This window comes from Danio rerio, chromosome 9 (assembly GCF_049306965.1).
Source record: "Danio rerio strain Tuebingen ecotype United States chromosome 9, GRCz12tu, whole genome shotgun sequence".
NCBI lineage: Eukaryota > Metazoa > Chordata > Actinopteri > Cypriniformes > Danionidae > Danio > Danio rerio.
In genome coordinates, this window is record NC_133184.1 from 32,715,604 (window position 1) to 32,736,250 (window position 20,647).

General features: G+C 33.1%; 1 protein-coding gene across 25 annotated transcripts in view; it reads left to right on the forward strand.

The window, feature by feature from the left end:
* Positions 1 to 20,647, forward strand: part of dachd (dachshund d) — a 245,506-nt gene that overhangs the window by 216,783 nt on the left and 8,076 nt on the right. For 20 of the 25 annotated variants that reach the window (XM_073912271.1, XM_073912270.1, XM_073912265.1 and 17 more), the window contains 4 exon segments: positions 6,157 to 6,302; positions 12,483 to 12,630; positions 15,947 to 16,090; positions 18,573 to 18,641. In XM_073912271.1, the coding sequence (XP_073768372.1) occupies positions 6,157 to 6,302; positions 12,483 to 12,630; positions 15,947 to 16,090; positions 18,573 to 18,641 (507 nt within the window). 25 annotated transcript variants of the gene reach the window in all.

The following is a 20,647-nucleotide window of genomic DNA, read 5'->3' on the forward strand; positions in this document are numbered from 1 at the left end:
TGAATGTGACAAAGACAAGAAAACATAGAGCGTATTCAGTAATTCATGTAATTCACTTTGTTGACTTGATTTGTTGATTATGGCACAAAGCTGCATCCAAACTGCATTAAAAACATGTTCTTTTTTTACCATTTGATTGCAAGCAAATGCACTTCCATTAGTTGGCTGCTAATGAACTGGAGTAAAATGCTAGTTAAATTGAGGAGAGACCCTCTATGGGTTCCCAGCACTCCTCTTGGCCTTTTCTTCGGCCAAGAATTTCAAATCGTAAAGTCTTAATAGTGGCGGCTGATATTCAACTGTTGGTTGGCTGAATGTTTCCAGGGCATTTGCAGATGCTCGGAATAATCTCTTATGTTTTGCTGCAATCTGCTGCGGAGATGGTTGAAATAAATACTTTAAACTAATTAATGTCGGACCAGCTGTTACCAAGCCTTGGCTGGCGTTAGTGAATACTGATGGCAGGAGTGGGGCTCCTCGAGTCGTGCCGTGTTTGTGCATGATTTAGGGAGTCATATAAACACATATTAATTCTGTATGAGGGCCTGTTTCTGGGGTTTGTGACTTAAACTGAAATTCAGAAGAAATGTATGGCTTTTAACAACATTATTTTATATTATATTATCAATATATAATATAATATAATATAATATAATATAATATAATATAATATAATATAATATAATAATATTATGACTTTATTAAGTCAAAAACAACATACCTTATAGAATGATGTCTGTCCTTTAAAAATAGACAAATTCACCCTATATGTAAATGATTAGAAACCTGTGAAAGACTCTGCACACATATAGTAGTAGAGTAAAAAAATATACATTTTAATATATTCTACACAATGAAATATGTCAAAATAAATTTAATTATTCTAAAATACTAAACATTATTTAATGGGCTTATTGTTTTTAAAAATATTTTTGGTCCCACTTTATATTAAGTGGCCTTAACTAATATGTACTTTCATAGGAATTAATAGTTTGTTACAATGTACTTATTGTATAAATACATGTATTTACTGTGTACTTATGCTTGATTAAATACCTGTATGTAATTACATCTCTAATTAACTTCTGTATTTACATTTGTAAATACACTGTTGACCATCCCTTACACCTTAACCCACCCTTAAACCTACCCATACCAGCAAACCTGTCCATAACCCAACCCCTATACCAACTCAAGTGCACCACAAGTGTTCTCAAATACATTATGAACACAGTAAGTACATTGTATTTATTTTTTTATGCAATTACATAGTAGTTAAGGACACTTAATATAAAGTGGGACCATATTTTTTATAAAATGATTATCAAATTTTTAATAACATTTTCTATAAAAGTATATTTATACCGCATAGTGATGCCATAGGGCAACAAGATATTTATGTTAAATTCCCTGCCACTGTTTCTTTGAGACCAACATTCTATTTTTTTGGTTGGAAAGAGAAGACTTTAGTTTAGCCAATGATGTGCTTTGGTTAAGTCACATGACATGTTTTTCTGTGGCGTGATTTCTGACAGACTTGCATTTAATGTCAGTAATTACTGAATGCAAATGTAAATGTCAATAAAAATAAAGGATCAAATTATGTCAGATTGACAAAAAAATCTGAAACATCACCTCCAGTAAGTTATGATTACATTTTCACAACTCGAAGTTTTTATCAAATTCGTTTTTTTGTAAATCGATTCGATCAAATGTATGCGTTGCCAAATGGCTACACTGTGCAATAGTAAAATGTGCAATATTGCAATAGCTTAGCTAGCAAGCAAGGTCTGCTGTGATCTTTTAAGTTGTAACAATAACAATATGGATGCTTGTAGTAATGTTGATTAGGCATTTGAGTTATGGATAAAATCAAATTTTAATGGCAATACTACTTTTTATTAGATATAAATACAGAGAACAGTGTATTAGTAAGCCCCACCATGTTCTATGGTAGGTGAAAGAAGAAATGGACAGAACTGGCTCATCCTGCAGATGAAAGTGAGGATGAGATGGTTTTAGTGACTGATGTAGATTGGACATTTGATAAAAGCAGTGATACAGAAAGTCCAGTTAAGTTAGCTTAGTGGCATATAAGACAGGCGTAGCATAGTATATAGTATAACATATAAACATTGTTAGCTAGTTACATGATTATTATCATTATTGTCCACTATTGGATGTTGTTGCCATATGGCAACATATCATGAAGTACCAAAAATGAAAAATTTCCAAAAATTGTTTTTTCTAAAAACACTTTTTACAGCACTTCAAGTTAAGCCATTATAAAAAAGATTTATCATAATGCATGCAGTAGAGGGGGTAGTAATAATAATATATTTATTCGTACCCTTACTGTGTTAAATTAAAAAAGGAGAAAACAGAGAATTTTATGCAAAGCGACACCTTTTGTTTGTGCTCTCACAGCCAAAAAACTTCACTTAATGCTTTAGTTTTGTCTTAAAATCATTTAAAAGACAGTTGCTTTTTTAAACTTTCTATTTAAATGTACAATTTTGGACAGCAAATTGAAATCCTGTCTGGCTAGCGTGATAAACATTTCTGCTAGTACTTTTTTTTTGTGGCTCATCAGAAGGCAATACAACTGAATAAGTTTCATCTACCCTAGAAATAACATTTAAGCTTAAAACATTTACAACTAAGCTTCAACGTGTCCACTTGTCCACAAATAAATATTACCTTGACATAAAAATATATCTGTATTTAATAGTGATGGAAATAAATATGGTAACAATCTGTAATGCTTCCCAAATAAATATGATGTACAACAGTATGTATCAAAAAAGCTTATTTTGTTCTTTCATAATGCATTACATTTATATTATAGACTTATGTATCATCCATTGTTTCCTGCCTTTAGATGGTCTGAATCTGTCTCATGTTGTGGTATTTGTGGATTTTTGTGGACATGGCCTGTTGTCTATCAGAGAGAATGTATACTTTAGCTGTGATTGGCAGCAGGCTATGACAGTGTGAAGATAGTGTCAGCTCAGGCCTGTGTGCTTTAAAGTGACTTATCCTAGTCTGTTTGTACATATTTGTCTGTGTATGTGTAGATGGAGGCCTGTACACATGTGTGTTTGTAGTGATGGATGTAGCTCTGTGATAGCTTGTATAAGGCAGTGACTGTTAAGATAGATGTGGAGTTTTGATGGCCAGTGTGTGTGTATGTGTGTGTGTGTGTGTGAGTTATGATGGTCCATGCAGCAGATGGCACAGGTCTGCCCTGACAGAGCTGATGAATGGCAGATGATGTCATCAGGGCACTGACAGGCACTGGTGGCTGATCGGAGGAAGTGAACAGGAATCTGCTTTACATTTGGGCCCCAGAGGACCCAGTGTCTGTTCAGTATCCAAGCTCATGTTATTCACTTTCAGATGCTGCTCCCATGCTCAGAGGAATAGAAAACTTTTTTTGTTTTATGTAATGAGTGCTACCTAGTGGTTGTATGTAAGTTTAAATGGTAACTGAAACAAACATAGGTTTAATCGCTATACTAATTTCATGCATGAATCAAGAACAAAAGGTGTTTGGAGCATTGAGCATTTAACCTGGTGAAGACCATGTAGGTTGAGATGTTGTCCAATTAAATTTGTCTTTTGAGAGCTAAAGTGGCAGAAAAAAAAGAGTTTTTCTATTGAGTTTGGCTTGATTGAGTACTCACCTTCAAGAATTTTCTTGATGTGCGTACAGTGATGTTTTTATTTGGAGCATTAAAACATTAGGGGCTTTAGTTTAGAGATCTAGGGGCAAAGTCTAAAGCGCATGGCGCAAAAGTATTAAGGGCATGTCCAGATCCACTTTGCTATTTTAAGGATGGAAAAATTCAATTTGCACTGTGACGCATGGTCTAACAGGGTTGTGCTTATTCTTTTATTGAGTTATGGGTATGTTTTGAGCAAAACGTGCATTAAAGCAATGAGGCATTTGCTATTTACATGGCGAACTTTGTAAGTGGAAAAACTGAATGCTTCACTAGCGAGAAAAAAGCTAAACAGACCATCTGCAGCGCAAAGATAAAGAACAAGCCTCCTCCATTTGGCCTCTTTACTTTCTTTTTACTTTTTACTGTTTACTCCTTGACTTTCATGAATAAGGAAACGGTGTTGTTTGCACTCCAGTGAAGACATCCATTTGCCTACATATTTAATTTGTTTGTTAAGTGCAAATATCTGTTTTAAACCTATTACTAAATTAAGTTCTAATATCCAACAAACAGATAAATGAACAATAATAACGAAGTGTGGGGTTGCATACATTCAAACACACGTTCTATTCTTATGCCCTATATGGGGATGCATGCATCTCCAAAACCTGACAGATGGATAAATCTAAAAAAATTTTAATAAAACAAATATAAATATGGATATAATAAATAATACTGCTGAAAATAGTAACAACATTATAATAAAAATCCTAACTGTCATAAATAAACTGAAAAATGCATAATTGCACCTTATTGCTCCGGGTGTATGATAGGGCTCTAGAAGTGTAAAACAGCTTTTATTATTATTCCTTTTTTATAATGACTATTATGCAGTCTTACAATGATTTACAGAAGATATTCATTAAAATGTAATTCATTGTATCATTAATTTATCCACCATACATCTTGATGAATTAAAGACTACTATCATTTTTCATATTTGTTCACTGCCTTTCAAACTGCAGTATAGGTTTTACCCATCTGTCAGCAAAAATGTTTAAGTCATTAAACATATAGTAAAATATATACTTCAATGCATTCAATTTGAAATAATTATATATTTTACACTGAACAGCAATGGAACATTTCTTCAATTTTTTTTAGTTATTTGAAACATTACAGTAGACATTTTACATGCAATTAATGTTATGTTACGTATACATTGCTGAAATTGTATGATAACAGCAGAAACAATTTTTATTGCAGTTTTCCCATAGCTGAGGGTCAAACAGGTCTAGAGCAACTGAGAGGTCATGGTTTTCAGTTCCAGGAAACACATACTGTTAAAATATATTGCATGCATTGTAAATTGATTTTGATTAAAATGTCTGCCACATGTATAAATGTAAATGTAATGCATATTGATTGCAACATAACTGTTTACAACACTATAAATAGCTTTTCATTTTTTCATTATTTTTTTAACATAGGGTACTTTAAATTGCTTTCATTTACCATACGCACGATGTTTAACAAGTAGACATGGTGATTAATCTTGGAAAGCTGTTTTGTGAAGACATGCTGCAGACTTTACAGTGCTCTTCCCAGCGTTTTCTCTCCTTATGACATTCAGCAAGAAGTCCCAACGGACTAGGCGATAAAATATATACTCTTTAATGTGCCAGCCCCTGTTTTTATTTGTCTGGCAGACATAAAATCCTTTTTCTTTTATTTCCAGAGGGTTTTAACAGCCGCCCCACCTGTGACATTTTACACCTGCACATTTATGTGTCAACCATCGACTGAGAGGAAATAAATGATATTTATTTTACTCCTCTGTTTTCTTCTGCTGCGCTCCTTTTTGAATCTAATCCAATCATATTGATTTTTTATGCACCGATTCCTCCGAGGGTTTTAATTCATTTGCCCAAAATGGCATTGCCAGTCTGCTGAGGGGGCGGCAGTAGTGTTGAAACATGGTCAATGAGGGTTCACCACCTTGTGCCATATGGCCTTTGTTGAGAAGCCAGAGCCCTTGATAATCTCAGCTTGCCATATGCATCTGCTTGAGTGCCGTCTTTTCCTATCACAGAGTTTTAGCGCCATATGGAACGGGTGGGCTTTTTTCTCCCAGCATATCTGTGCCCTCCATGCTACCGAGAATATATGCTTTCCAAAAATGCAAATGACCCTTTTTTTCTAGAGGGGCTTCTCGTTCTATCTTTATGTAAAATCTCCCAAGCATTTATAGTGGCTATAAATACAGAAGCATCAATAATAGAGTGCCGTGTGACAGTGACAGAATGGGCTATCAATCATATGTGCTTGATTGGGCATGCTTGTATAGATGTTAATTTTACATCTCACAAACAATCTGGGTGTATAAACACCAATTCAGGAAAATAATGATTTATTTTACAGCGCAGCACTACATGGAGTGTGTCGTCTGTTGTGCTGAATGTGTATGTTTCTGTCTGTTTGCCACCAGAAGAAATTCCCATGTGCACGCCGACAGCCAGAGACAGCTATGAGAGACTGTCGCTGGCGGGGCAGACTTTACCTCCAGGATTCCCCTCACCCTTCCTCTTCCCTGATGGCCTGTCGTCTATAGAAACCCTGCTGACTAACATCCAGGTGAGAGACTTTGCTGTCTGAAGGTCTATAGTGGAAAATGGTACATCATGTATAGTCTTTCTTGAGCCATTTCATTTCCTTGTTAATTCATATGATTTACTAAATATTGAACTGGCAATATTCAGACCAGTGACAAAGCATAAAATGCTGAATGGCAAGTGGACATTTGTTTTAGAGCTGTGGTTTTCAACATCTCTGATGCCAAACCCAATCACCCATATATATTTTAAAATTAATAAATAATCATTTGAGTATTGCTATGTGAACACAGAACGCCAAATAGATACATTTAAAAAGTATTTGTTTCGTGACTTTCTGAAATTGAATCAGATTTCTAGTGGAAGTATTTGACCACAGTGACTGACAAAATGGTCAGAGTCTGTGCTTCAAGGCAGTCTATACTGGACAGTTCGAATTTCTGGTTTGTGCTCAAAAAATTTTTTTACTGCATGAAAATTGGTTAATGGTTTATAAATGGATTAAAACTAATAATACATTAAAACAAGAATAAATGTAATTAATTGCCATGCAACTCCCTTAAAACACAACATAAAAAAACTGGTTTGGGATCAGTAGGACTTTTAAATGTTTTAAAATAAGCTTATTCTACTCACCAAGGTTGCATTTATTTATAAACTACAGTACAAATGGTAAAATTGCGAAATGTTATTGCACTATAAAATAACTGTTCAAAAGTAGTTTATCATTTAATTTAATAATTTGTTCCAGTAATTTTAAAGATGAATTTTCAGCTTCATCACTCCAGTCTTCAGTCACATGATCCTTCAGAAATCACTCTATTATTATTATTATTATTATTATTATTATTATTATTATTATTATTATTATTATTATTATCATCATCATTATTAATGGTAATTGTAATAAAAGCAATAATGCCTTGAGTAATATTTTCATTTGAAACTGCATACAGTAAGAAGGCAGTTATTAAAAATTTTCATGAATATTTAACAATTTAACTTTTTTTTTTTTTTTTTTACACTTAATAAATGCCACCTTCATGGCCAGAATCCTTTTCTTAAACAAAAAAAACATGAAAGAAATAAAACTGTTTCCAAATTTTTGACCAGCAGTGTATATATATATTTATACACACTGGCATTTATATTTTACAGTACATTATTTTATTAAAATAAAACAAAACAAATTGATGCTCTTGATGCCAGTTCTTAAAAACAACTGATTAAAAATGGTATGCTGATTATACACTCTTGCAAATAAAGAATCTTTTTTGGCATTGATGGATCATAAGACTTTTGCATTCCACAAAAGATTATTTTATAGCTGAAAGGGTTCATAATACTAATAAAAATGTTCTTTACTCTAAGATAAACGGCTCTATTAAGAACTGCTCTTTTTCTTTGGAGAACAGCAAGTTGTTGATTTATGGCATTACAGTCAAATTGGAACCTTGTTATTTTAGAGTCTATATTTTGAATGAGAATGTACTGTAGGGAGACCAAGACCAGATGATACCATTCTACTACTAGTTAAAGTTTTTCAACTGTTCTAATATCGGCTGAACAATATGTCATTTAAGCATCATTATTGCCATACTGTATGTGTATGCACACTAGTCCCATTGCAGGGTTACATTATTTATCAAAGATTAGAAGATGAAGATTCATTCATTCATTCATTTTCCTTCGGATTAGTCCCTTTATTGATCAGCGGTTGCCATGATGAACCGTCAACCCAGTAATGGAAAACACCCATACATTCTGACATTCGCCCACACACATACACTATGGCCTATTTAGTTTATCCAATTCACCTAGTTCATGTTTATGGACTGTGGGCGAAGCCGGAGCACCCAGAGCTAACCCACACAAACACGGGAAAAACATGCAAACTCCACACAAAAATGGCAACTGGACCAACCGACACTTGAACCAGCGATCCTTTTTGCTGTAAAGTGACAGTGCTAAACACTGAACCACTGTGTTGCCCAGAGATGAAATATTGTGAAATATTATTGTTAAAAATGTTATTTTATGTTTGACTGTACAATATCTATACTTGAATGCTGCTAGACTCCCGTTTATTTAACTTCTTATTTAAAATGTTTGATCTGTCGTTTTTATATATGCTTGTAATTTATTATATCTTATGCTGATGCGCTGCATAAAAAATACTTTATTATCCCGGTCGATGTAAATTAATAAAATCTTGTCAAATAGAGCTATTCAAATCATCTGGTGAAATTATCGCAATATAAATCGCAGCAAAACAAAATATCTCAGTATTAGATTTTTTCAATATCGTCCAGCTTTAGTTCTGATATATTTATCAAAATTAAACAAACTGCTAAATGAACATTCAAATAAACCAAACTCAAAGTCTAAAATAAACCATGAGTGAGTATATTAATTCCAATAAAACATCACTATCAGTGGCAGCACGCTTTCCTTTTGATCTGTGGCAGACGTTGGTTGCTATAGTAATGTTTTATTTTAGCTCACTGTGGACTGGCCAGATGACAGATGTCATGATGTTATCATGTCTTGTGTCATAACACAGTAAACAGCAGTGATGCTCAAGATTACACATAATGGAAGGAGATGGCACAAAGAGTTGTTTATCACAATTTATGGCAATCTTAAGCCGCCGCTTGGAAAATATAGTGAACGGATGGCGATGTGCAGTGATAGTATCATCACGCTTGAGATGAAGTCAAACATTCATGCAGTAAGAAATATTTATGCTCTTCACGGATAATCATTTAGCACACACTTTAGCTCGCAAAAGAGAAAAAACACAAACAATCATATACAAGTCAGTATTACTGGTAACGTAATTACTGGTAGTTTTTATTTCTTAATGAACAGTGATAAAAATAAGAAAGATATTTCTTTAAAATGCTTTGAATGATCATATTTTATTTGAAATCTGGATGAAATGTTTTCAGTCCTTAATAGAGTAAAATAAAAATTACCAAAAACATATTAGATTAAAATAATTTGAAAAGGGCCTTCTGAAAATTTTCTTCTAAAGTGAGCATTTTTCTCAGCTTTCTTTATCTTTTTGTTTAATGATTTTACATTAAATGGAATGCAAACATTCTTTAAAATAAAAGTGAAATTATTTAACCTACACACAGGATCCTGAAAAAAAAAACATATATATATATATGGATGGATGGATGGATGGATGGATGGATGGATGGATGGATGGATGGATGGATGGATGGATGGATGGATGGATGGATGGATGGATGGATAGATAGATAGATAGATAGATAGATAGATAGATAGATAGATAGATAGATAGATAGATAGATAGATAGATAGATAGATAGATAGATAGATAGATAGATAGATAGATAGATAGATAGATAGATAGATAGATAGATATAGATTAGAATGTCTTTATTGTCAATTGTTATTGGCAATTAGGTTTACAGCAATAGCCGACAGTTGACAGCAACAAGTCACACTCAACAACATAAAATTAACAGTAAAAAATAACAGTAAACAATAAAATTAGTCATGGAAAGAGAAAAAATAACTTAAGGCTTGTTTAATGACCGAACTGCAGTTGGAACAAATGAATACAAATATCTGTTGGATCTTACTCATCTAGAATAAGTATACCTTCTGCCTGATGGCAGAAGGCAAAACTTTAAATAAAGTGGGTGGTTCTCGTCTGCTAAAATGGACATAGCCTTCTTTAGGACTCTCACCTCATACACTTGTCCAATACTATTAAGATTTATGCCCAAGATCTTTTGAGATTGATGAACAACTTTTGAAAGTCTGTTTTTACCATAGCAGCATATTTAAAATATGCAAAAGTTAAAAAAGACTTAAAAGAAGAATAAAATGTCCCAAGAAAAGGTCTATCCACAATAAATTTATTTCCAATAAATTCCTTCTAAATTCCTTCCACAATAAATTCCTACTTTCTCAAGTAGAACAGTCTTTGATTTGCCTTTTTCAAAGATAAAATTAATGTTGGCCTTAAAGTTCAGTTTCCTCATCCAAAATGGTGCCTAGGTATTATTACTTACTCACTATCTCAATAGCCGTACTGTTTATAGTAGTAGTGGAAGCATTAGAAATAGAGTTGCGGCAAAAATCAATACGCATTTCTTTACTCCTCATATAGAGTAAATAAATATTACTCAAAGCCATACCTAATAAATTTCAATTTTCAGTTTTGTTATAATAAGAATCAACTCTTTAACTTCATACCCTTGATTCATGGAGATGTCAAAAAAAATTTTAATATAATACTTTTTTCTGGGTACATCAAAACAAATGCATAGCCGCATAAATTCAGCACGACTCCCTTGATCACCACTGTTGGTTGTCATGCAAGTAAAACCCAGTCAGAAAGATGAATGTAGTTGATTAACACCGCCTCTGAGACTAATGATGTGGGTACAGTATGGGGAGTGAGAGGTTTGCTCATTGCTCTTGTGATATGGCCATCAGATCTATCGTGCCGCTTTCGGCCCCATTGTTAATTAGCAGGACTCAGTTCAGTCAGTCATCTTTAATCATGATTTCAGGGTAATGTTTTGATTGAACATTCACACACAAATCAACAAAACGAACCCAAGCAGAAAATTGAGATAAAGCAACTTAGTCTAAATTGGGGTCATACGAAGGAACAATTAGTATGATATAGCCCATTGCATTTGGCTTAATTGCATGCGTACAGGGAATAATTGTTTTGAAATGGTCACCGCACCGTTTGTGTAGAAAATGCCTCTTTAAGTGTTGTTTTGAGACAAGCAGCTGTTTGATCTTTCTTATAGAACTTGCTACTGAAGTTTAAAAGTCCTATATTCGATCCATGACATTTTATGACATTTTGCTGTCAAGACATGATACTGTAGGTTTGGACTATCTAGTATTTTTATGTTATGATAATCACTGTTTCTGATTATGCAGTTTTGAATCCTCCTGTAAAGTCTTGTGTCATGAACAAGAATATTTGTTAGACTACACATTGCTTCCCAAACAATTATGGCTTGCCATCTGTGATGACATGCATGATGTCATAGAAAAGGAGAAACTAGAAGTTGACTTCTATAAGACTTTAAACAAACAATGGCTACCAAAGTGATATTTTACATACATATATATGTATATGTGACATGATATATATATATATATATATATATATATATATATATATATATATATATATATATATATATATAGGTCTGTAAGTTTAACGGAAGATCTTATTTGGAGATAGTTTGGGCGTGTTTTGACCAAAGTCACTGCACATTTTCATGTTAAATATTTTTTAGCACAAATGCTGAAAACATTGTTTATTATGCTGTTTTTCTGTGACTGTCTAAAATCTGCAATAATGTACCACACAACAGATCTAAGCATCTGAAAACTGCCTCAAAACCCTCCCAGCAGGTGCATGACACCAACATAATGTCAGATTGACATTGTACCCCAACATCTTGGGACATTGCATTTTGTTTAAAAATAAAAACCAAAACCCAACTTCGGACAGACAATCCATTTTGGTTACTTCCCAAAGCAACCTAAAAACAACTAAATATCAACGTCTAATGATGTTACAGCGTAACGTTGTGTGGATGTTACCACTATGACGTCTATCAGATGTTGGATTTTGGTTGCCATACCTGACGAATAAATGTCAGTATTTGACGTCAATATGACATCAGTTTAAGATGTTGGCTCATCGTTGTATTTTCTTCACTTTTTCCAACGCAACCTAAAATCAACCAAACATCAACGTCATTTCAGGTTGTTATTGGACGTCAAAATAACGTTGTTCTTAGACACTGGGGACCTAAACCTAACCTAATATTAATATCTTTTGACATAGTGTGTCTGCTGGGTTGCTTCTAAATTAAATATCAAATGTTAATTTATTGGTGTTTTGGATTTATTGAAAATTTTAGAATTAAAAATGTATTTTTTTTCTTTGATTATTTTAATTGATTTAAATTTAAATGTATTCATTTATTATTGTAATTTTTTTATTAATTAACAAAAAAAAGTTTGTCTGTCCATCACTGGCTTTCATCGTATGGACAAAGACAGTTTCTTCAATATACTTTTTAATGTTTGAATGTTTAAGTGGCACCACTCTAGCGTATAGTGAACCTTTCAAACAGTTTCTTGACTCCTGAGGAGGTGTGTAAGGTGTGTTTGTCTCCTGCAGGGTTTACTGAAGGTGGCGATTGATAACGCTCGTGCTCAGGAGAAACAAGTACAGCTGGAGAAAACGGAGCTGAAGATGGAGCTGTTTAGAGAGAGAGAGCTCAGAGAAACCCTGGAGAAACAACTGGCTGTCGAGCAGAAGAACAGAGGTGTGTGTTACTTTAATGCGTACACACACACACACACACACACACACACACATTAACACCACATGCCGTACGCACAATTTATTTTATCTCTTATTACCTTGAATTCTCAGTTCTAAAAAAGTGATGATAAGGCCCAATTTCAGAAATTAACTTTTTCATTAAGGAGCTATATTTGCACTTGTGAATCATATTTATTAGTGCCTATTTTTTTTCTAGTCACATTAAAAAATATACATCTATTTATTTCAAGTGCTTCATTTTAATCAGCTCATTAATGCACATTCTCAGTCTGACTAATTGTGTTGAGAATGTGTTACATATGATATTAAAACAACAGTATGTTATGCAATAAAATAATATTTGACATATTTTTACCTAAATGTAAGTGCTGCTTACCTGCTTTGGGGAGTTTTTATGATATTTCTGTTTTACCTAGGCAAGCAAAATTGCATTACTAGGTGGTTATTAAAGCAATAACTAATAAAAGCTGAAATTTAACAGAACTTTTTTAAAATGTTCTCTTTTTGTGCTCTTATTTTGAATTTTGTTCTTTTTTTAGATTGATTATACATGTTAATTTCTGACTAGTAAAAGTTATTGTAAAAGTTATCTTTTATGTACAAAAATTTGGTATCAGAGAAAAGTTAAATAGTTTTATTCAGCAAGGATTGCTGTGAAGACATTTGAAGAGATTAATATTATAAACAAGCAAATATATATATATATATTTATATAACAAGCAAATATATATATATATTTCAAATAAGTGCAGTTTATTTATAAACTAATTTTAAGAGCATCACATGCTTATGATTTACCACATCCAGTTTAGAGCTGTAATTGGGTCGTAAAAATTAGGCCCGACAGAATTTAGCCTAAACCTGAAAAGTACATTTTGATTGACAGCTTTTTAAAAATGATTATTCAAATGTGCACATGCACACAGCTTAGTTGCCTTTTTTCAAAATTGAGTCGTTTATATGTGTTTTAACATCATTTATTCATAACAAATTGATAAGCTACTTAGACGTGGGAACAAAGAAATAAAATAAGTCCTCTGTAACATTGTAAAATCTCTGCACTCTAAATTACTGTAGGTACATACACTTAGCCTTAAAAAACTGGCCTACACACCAATAAAAATAAGTCTTTCCTAACAAATTAAAATAAATTCTAAATTATGATGGGTATTTGGCAATAACAAAATTAAGATAAAGGCTCTGCTGTTTTGGGTAGAATTGTTTGTTCATCTTCCACTAGTCAAGAACAACCATTTCATTTTCCATGACAGCAGTTTCAATGTAGCGAGTGACCTCATCATTTTCCTTGTCAGCTTACTGTACATTTTCCCACTCAGCAAAATGAGCTCTTTTTGACTTCTCCGTCATCGTTTGTTTCACCTTTTCAGGCATGGGTTTTAATGTTGCAACAAACAATTTGATTACTTTCTCGCGCTAATCGAAATGCATCACATGACTGTTCATTTATCGCGCAAGCCCGAGCCTAGCCTGAACCCATCTACAATGATAGAAATTAAGCAAAGACCTTCAGCTGTAATCCAGCCCCACATTAGCTAATCATGATCCTCCAATCATATGATTCCTAAGTTACTAATAAATACCACAGTCTTCATTCCACATGTTATCTTCGTCTGGAAGAAACCCATCCTTCCTCTTCTTCTCCTCCTTTTTACTTATAGATTGGGTGGCCCAATGGTCCCACAGCAAGAACACCGTCGGCTCTGGTCCTCGCCGGGCCAGTGGGTGTTTCTCTGCGGACTTTGTATGTTCTCCCCATGTCCGCAAGGGTTTCCCCCAGGTTCTTTAATTTCCTCCAACTGTCCAAAGATATGCATCATACGTAACAGACTAAGCAAATGGACACTTTGTCTTCTCAAAGTAGTTTACCTTGACCACTTCAGCTAGGAAGTTTCTGAGATCTACCTGTGCTCATTCTGGGCTCAAGGACCCCTTAAGCTCAGGTCTCTCTTCTGGGACAGCATGCCAAACAAGCTAATGATAAATCATCAGCTAAGTGTGAACTCTCGAAATGATTTGTTAAAATGCTGAAAAACAAAATGTATTAGATATATCTTCTACTGTGTTAACAATAAAAATTCAAATTGAGCACCAATTTGGCTATTAGGCGATTCCTGAAGTATCATGTGACACACTTCATTAATTTTATTCCTGTTATGTTTTTACTTTTGATACTATAAACAACCACCCACGACAATCTTAATGATGAGTTTCACAAAGAGCAAACACCATGTTTTTATTTCTGAAAATGCAGGAATCTCTATAACAAGTGAACTTTAATTCATCATTTTAATGCATAGAGCAATTAGTGTAAAAGTGCAATAAAATGACCCGAAAAGCCGTGCTACAAGCTCAGTTGTTAATTACAAGCACACAAAAAAGCGTACAGCCAAAGTGATAGAGACAAGGTCATAAATCGAGCAGAATGAGGCATATTCACATTACGATCGATACATGAGCACATATTGATTATGCGCGCAGAAGTGCTTGTGGGAATACAGTATATTACCGTAACTACATACATAGACAATGAGTGCATTAGAAGCATATACAAAGCCTTTATTCAAGTGAGTGTGGTTAAACTCGCGGAAACATGAATAAGTCATCTATGTGGTAAATGTTTCTAAATGAGCCACAATATTTCTCCAGGGAAAGTCATGATTGGACTGCAGATTGATAATAGTTTAGCTAATAATTTTCAACTCTCTTTGAGATTAAAAGTGATATGTGCATTACAGATGGCCTCTAGTTACAATACTCTCTTACTGTATAACATATAATTATAAACTACATTTTGACATCAATAAAAGATTTAGATTTTTTTTTCTGCACAAAAGCAATGCTATAAATGCAGCTTAATAGTCTCATGTTCTATGTATTTATCCTACATAATGAATCAAATTGAGCTTATTAAGCCAGTTTCACAGAAGGATCCTTATAAATGTGCCCACAGCCCTCCAGCATTCTTCTGTTTAATATTCAGCTCGCCTCTTTCCGTTCCTTTTTTACAGAAAGTTTCCCTTAACCCCGTCTCATTGGCATTTTAACCTAGGTTAATCCAGGTTATCGCTGGCTCAATTATTTCACTAATGACACAGTCAATTTCTCATTGAACAAGAACAGTTTTTCTTTTTTCAGCTGCAACTTTTCTATGAATTTTCCCCTCGCCGAGGGAGTTTGAAAATTAGCTCTCCTTCCTTTGGTCCTCAATATTAGATGTGCCGCCGCATATGACTGGGGTCCTTGACTGCTGCTTTTTCTGTATTCTTTGCGCACAGCGATCATTCAGAAAAGGTTGAAGAAAGAGAAGAAAGCCAAGAGGAAATTGCAGGAGGCGCTGGAATATGAGTCGAAGCGACGAGAGCAGGCGGAGCAGACCCTGAAACAGACATCACCTACAGAAAGTCTCAGATCACTCAATGGTGAGACATTTTACTTAAATAGTGTGCATAACTGCAATGTAGAGCCGGTTTGTTAGTTGCCTGATGAGTGTAATCTGATGAAATATGCTTCTGTATGTGGGAGATAATATACTGTATAGGAAGGCAGTCATTTTTACTAAATTAATGCTTTACGTTAATGCAAGACTTGCAACTATTACACAACAAAAAAAACATAATTTATAAAAAATTATTTATCATTAAATATAAAGAACTTCATAAATACTTTCTGCAGAAATAAGCTCAAATAAAATTTGAGAACATTCAATTATGAGCAATACATGCCAATTATGACCAACTCAATACAAGCAATACAATGTATTTTTAAATATTAAGATCCCAGATATGATTCAAAGATTTCTGTTAAAGCTTGTTAGCATTGGTTAACTAGTTAACATGTCTTAACAGATATTTTACAGTCTTGGCCAACTCTTATTTCAAAATGATCAAATAGAGCTTTTGTACCAAACTATTATAATGTTTTCATTAATTGAAATAATACTTATATAAAATAAGATATAAATGTTAGATTAAAACATAACCAATGAAGTCAATGAAAAAAAGTTAAATAGTAATGTTTCTATAATAAGTATGTGAATAAAAAACTAAATAAAAAGCACATTATCAAATTGCAATATTTAACCCTTATATACTGTTGGGGATGTTTTCATCCACTCTGGGGTAATTGTGAGTAATAATTTGGCCATAACTCTTTCTTTGTTTCAGCTATCAGAATGATTTTTGGTGACAAATCTTATTTTGACACATATTTTGAGAATAGGCTCTATGATAAAATCTTGGCAAATTTATTACACATTTGTTATGTTCGGTATGAAAACATCCACTACAAATAACTGCTGTAAAAATGCATCTGATAAATATTTTTTTCTAAATGTTTTGCTTAAATCTGTTAATCAACCTTTGTCCTGATCAAAACTACTAAATTGCTTAGAAAATTGTAACTCTTTAATTGCCAAATTCATCCATCATGTCAGTGATTTCGTAAAAAAAAAATCTATTTTCAATATAAAAAGTAATTGAGGACTGTTTTCTTACCTTTGATCAAAGTCATCAACATGACCTTTGATGCATTGTTTTTGATTGATTTTATTTTTTTTCTTCCTAATTTACTCTTTGTGGCTTTTTTACCCCATTGACCTTCATTATAAAACTTTTTTTTATTATAAAACAATGACACCATATTATGGTGCATTTTTGATTGTTGGTGGTTTTCCCTGTTGGAAAGAGGTAAAATTTGTAACTTTTACTGTTGATCATCAGTTTGCATTGTTAGCCCTTTAGATAGACCTGTGCAAAAGCTTAGTTTCTGGATTTATATAGAGTATTACAACAAATTAAAGTGTGTGTGTGTATGTGTGTCTGTGAGTGTGTGAGAGTGACATTCGTGCACTTACCTTGATGTATCTAAGAAAATCTAAATATGCATCTCAGCTCCCAGACCTACATGGAATAAATAAAAACAAATACTGTGTATTTATGCACCATAAATGTGATTATGGTGTAAGTCAATGGGGCACAAACCAATAGTAAATTGAGGAGAATGGAAATCTAACATTGCATCAAAAATGAAAATCTGACAATGCATCAAAGCCAATTGACATTGAAAGACAGTAATAAAAGGTAAAAAAAAATCCAGTCCACAATTACTTTTTAAATTGAAAATACATCATTTTGTGTGTTTTTTCACCAATCAGTGACATTATTTGTGAACTTAAATAAAAATTTTACATTTTAAATTAAATGAAAGTTAAAATCCTGTAATGTTTTAAAACTGTTTTGCAGTAGTTTAATTCACAATAACAAATGGGTAGTAAATTTGCACAGTAGTTAAAATTAAAACTCAAAATTCAAAATGAATTTGTTTTCAAATATTGTAAAACACTTTGATCTGATGGCAGTTTATTTTAAAGATTTAATCTGAACATAAAAAAAAACTAAATTAGACAGAAAAATAAACAACAATAATAAATTTAATTAAACACACTTCCATAATTATTGATTTATTCACAATCAGACAAATATACTAAATATATATATATCCCCCAAAACAAAACCCATTTATTTATCTTATACTCCATCATGCTGCCATTCCTAAGGTTACTACAATGTATGTACACCTTAATGCATGCACTTCAAAAAGAGATGCAACATTAATAGTATAAAAGTACTAAAATAATTTAGAATTTTTTTGATAGAGCATATTCTATATTGGCTGGATCTCCACCAAGCTTTGCAAGAACCATAAGATAAGCATAATATGTGGCAAAGTTCTCTGTTCAGTATTCGTAACACCACCCAGTCATTGGCCAAATTTGGCCCTGACCTGAGCGACCCAAGCACATCCACCCTCCACCCATCACCAAAGACGAGGCTTGAAAAAACTTCCCTAATTAAGCGCAGATGTCATGGATGTTTAATCGTCATTATCTTTTCATTTCGCCAGACTCGTTGACCCAGGAGATAGAGACTGACCGCAGCAGTGGCAGAACAGATGCTGAGAGGACAATACAAGGTACGTGTTTTTGAGGAGACTATAAATCTGAGCTCAGCTTCAGTATATGAGGTTCGCTTTAACTCGGCCTGCTGTTCATGCATGCAGCCGGCCATCTGGGCCACAGACCCTACAGTTCAAGAGGAAGGTCAAGATCAGTGGGATCTGTCAAAAAAACATCTTTAGACAGGAAAAATCACGCAAACGTACAGTATGACAATATCACGGTCTGCTGATTCGGAGAGCTGAGTGTGTGAGGCAGTTTGATAGGATATTAAATGAGGAACATGGAGAAGATTAAACTTTAAACAAGCCCACTGAGTCAATTAAAATTCAACTTTTGTTTTGTACTTTTTACCAGCAGGGATATATTAAAGGGATGTTATTAAAGGGACAGTTCACTCAAAAAATGGATATACTTTCATCATTTGTTCAACACAATGTCGTTCCAAACCTGTACGACTTAGAAAAATGGATGTTCAATACCTCTCGTCTCATTGTTCTTTTGTACCAGACATTAAAATAGAGGCTTTTTTTGTAAAAGTGCAATAGGTCTTATACAGTTAAAGTCAGAATTATTGACCCCCCTGAATTATTAGACCCCCTGTTTATTTTTTTTCCCCAATTTTTGTTTAACAGAGAGAAGATATACAGTGCTCAGCATATATGAGTACACCCCTCACAAATCTCTCACTTAAATTTATATTTTCTATAGTATGTTTAGTCAGTACTGAAGCCAAATCTGGAGCTAACCTAACAAAATAACTTACAATAATGGTTCAAAAATTAGCAGACCAAATTTATACCTTAGGGAAAGATATTAAATAACGTTTTCAAAAACAGCAAAAATCAAGAAAAACAAATAATATGTACATTTTTGTTGACATGTTGTAGTTTTTTGTTTTATTTGCAATACTTTGCATGAATTTATTTGTATTTTTCTTTCCATTTCTAAAGATGTTCTGTGACTAAAATTTTATTTTAATAAATATATCTGTTTAATAAATCTGTTTTGATCAAACGCACCAATATATATTACCAATATTCATTGAGAAATGGATAAAAATATTCATTTTCAAAATGGGATGTACTCAATTATGCTGATTAATGTATATGAATGTGGATGCAAGTATTTGGATGTGAACATGTTTACTGACTGTCATGGTGAGTCGAAGTTCTCAAATGAGCCTGTGTTATTTAGTAGTTGTTATCTAAGAACAACATACCTTGTAATGTCGAGACTGACCAATCAGAATTAAGTATTCCAGGCAGCTGTGTAATAACTAATGTTAACAAGTATTAATTTCATTTTCATTGTTGGTTACTTTTAACTCTTTATCTAGCGAAAAACCATACTGTATGTACTACAATTTTTGAAATTAATTACAATTTAAAGTGTCATGTAAAGTGTTCACTAATACTGTATAAACAAATTTAACTGAATTTACTTGTTTCAATACTAGATGAATCATCCTTTTGAATGAATCTTTTGAACTAATGGTTAAAAATATAATTCTAACAACTTAACTTAGCTCTCTTACCTGTGCTTTTAAAGAGCTTTAATTTGATTGCTACCATATATGTCATTGTTTATACATGAACTACAAACTGTTATCCCAGCTCTTCTGTGATCATTTTAATGCTTTTAATGTTGATGTGTGTAATTGAAAAGACTGTTAAGCAAGTAGTGTCATAACTCTAAGACAACTTCTCTATCTTGGTCAAACGCAGATTAGGTAGTTCGTTGGGATTTCATTTACAATGGTTTCTAGATATACAGTTGAAATCAGAATTATTAGCCCCTCTTTGAATTTATTAATATTATTATTATTATTATTATTATTTATATTTCCTGAATTATGTTTAACAGAGCAAGGGAATTGTCACAGTATGACTGATAATACTTTTTCTTCTGGAGAAAGTCTTATTTGTTTTATTTCGGCTAGAATAAAAGCAGCTTTTAATAAAAAAAACATATTAGGGACATAATTATTAGCCCCTTTAAGCTAATTTTTTTAGATAGTCTA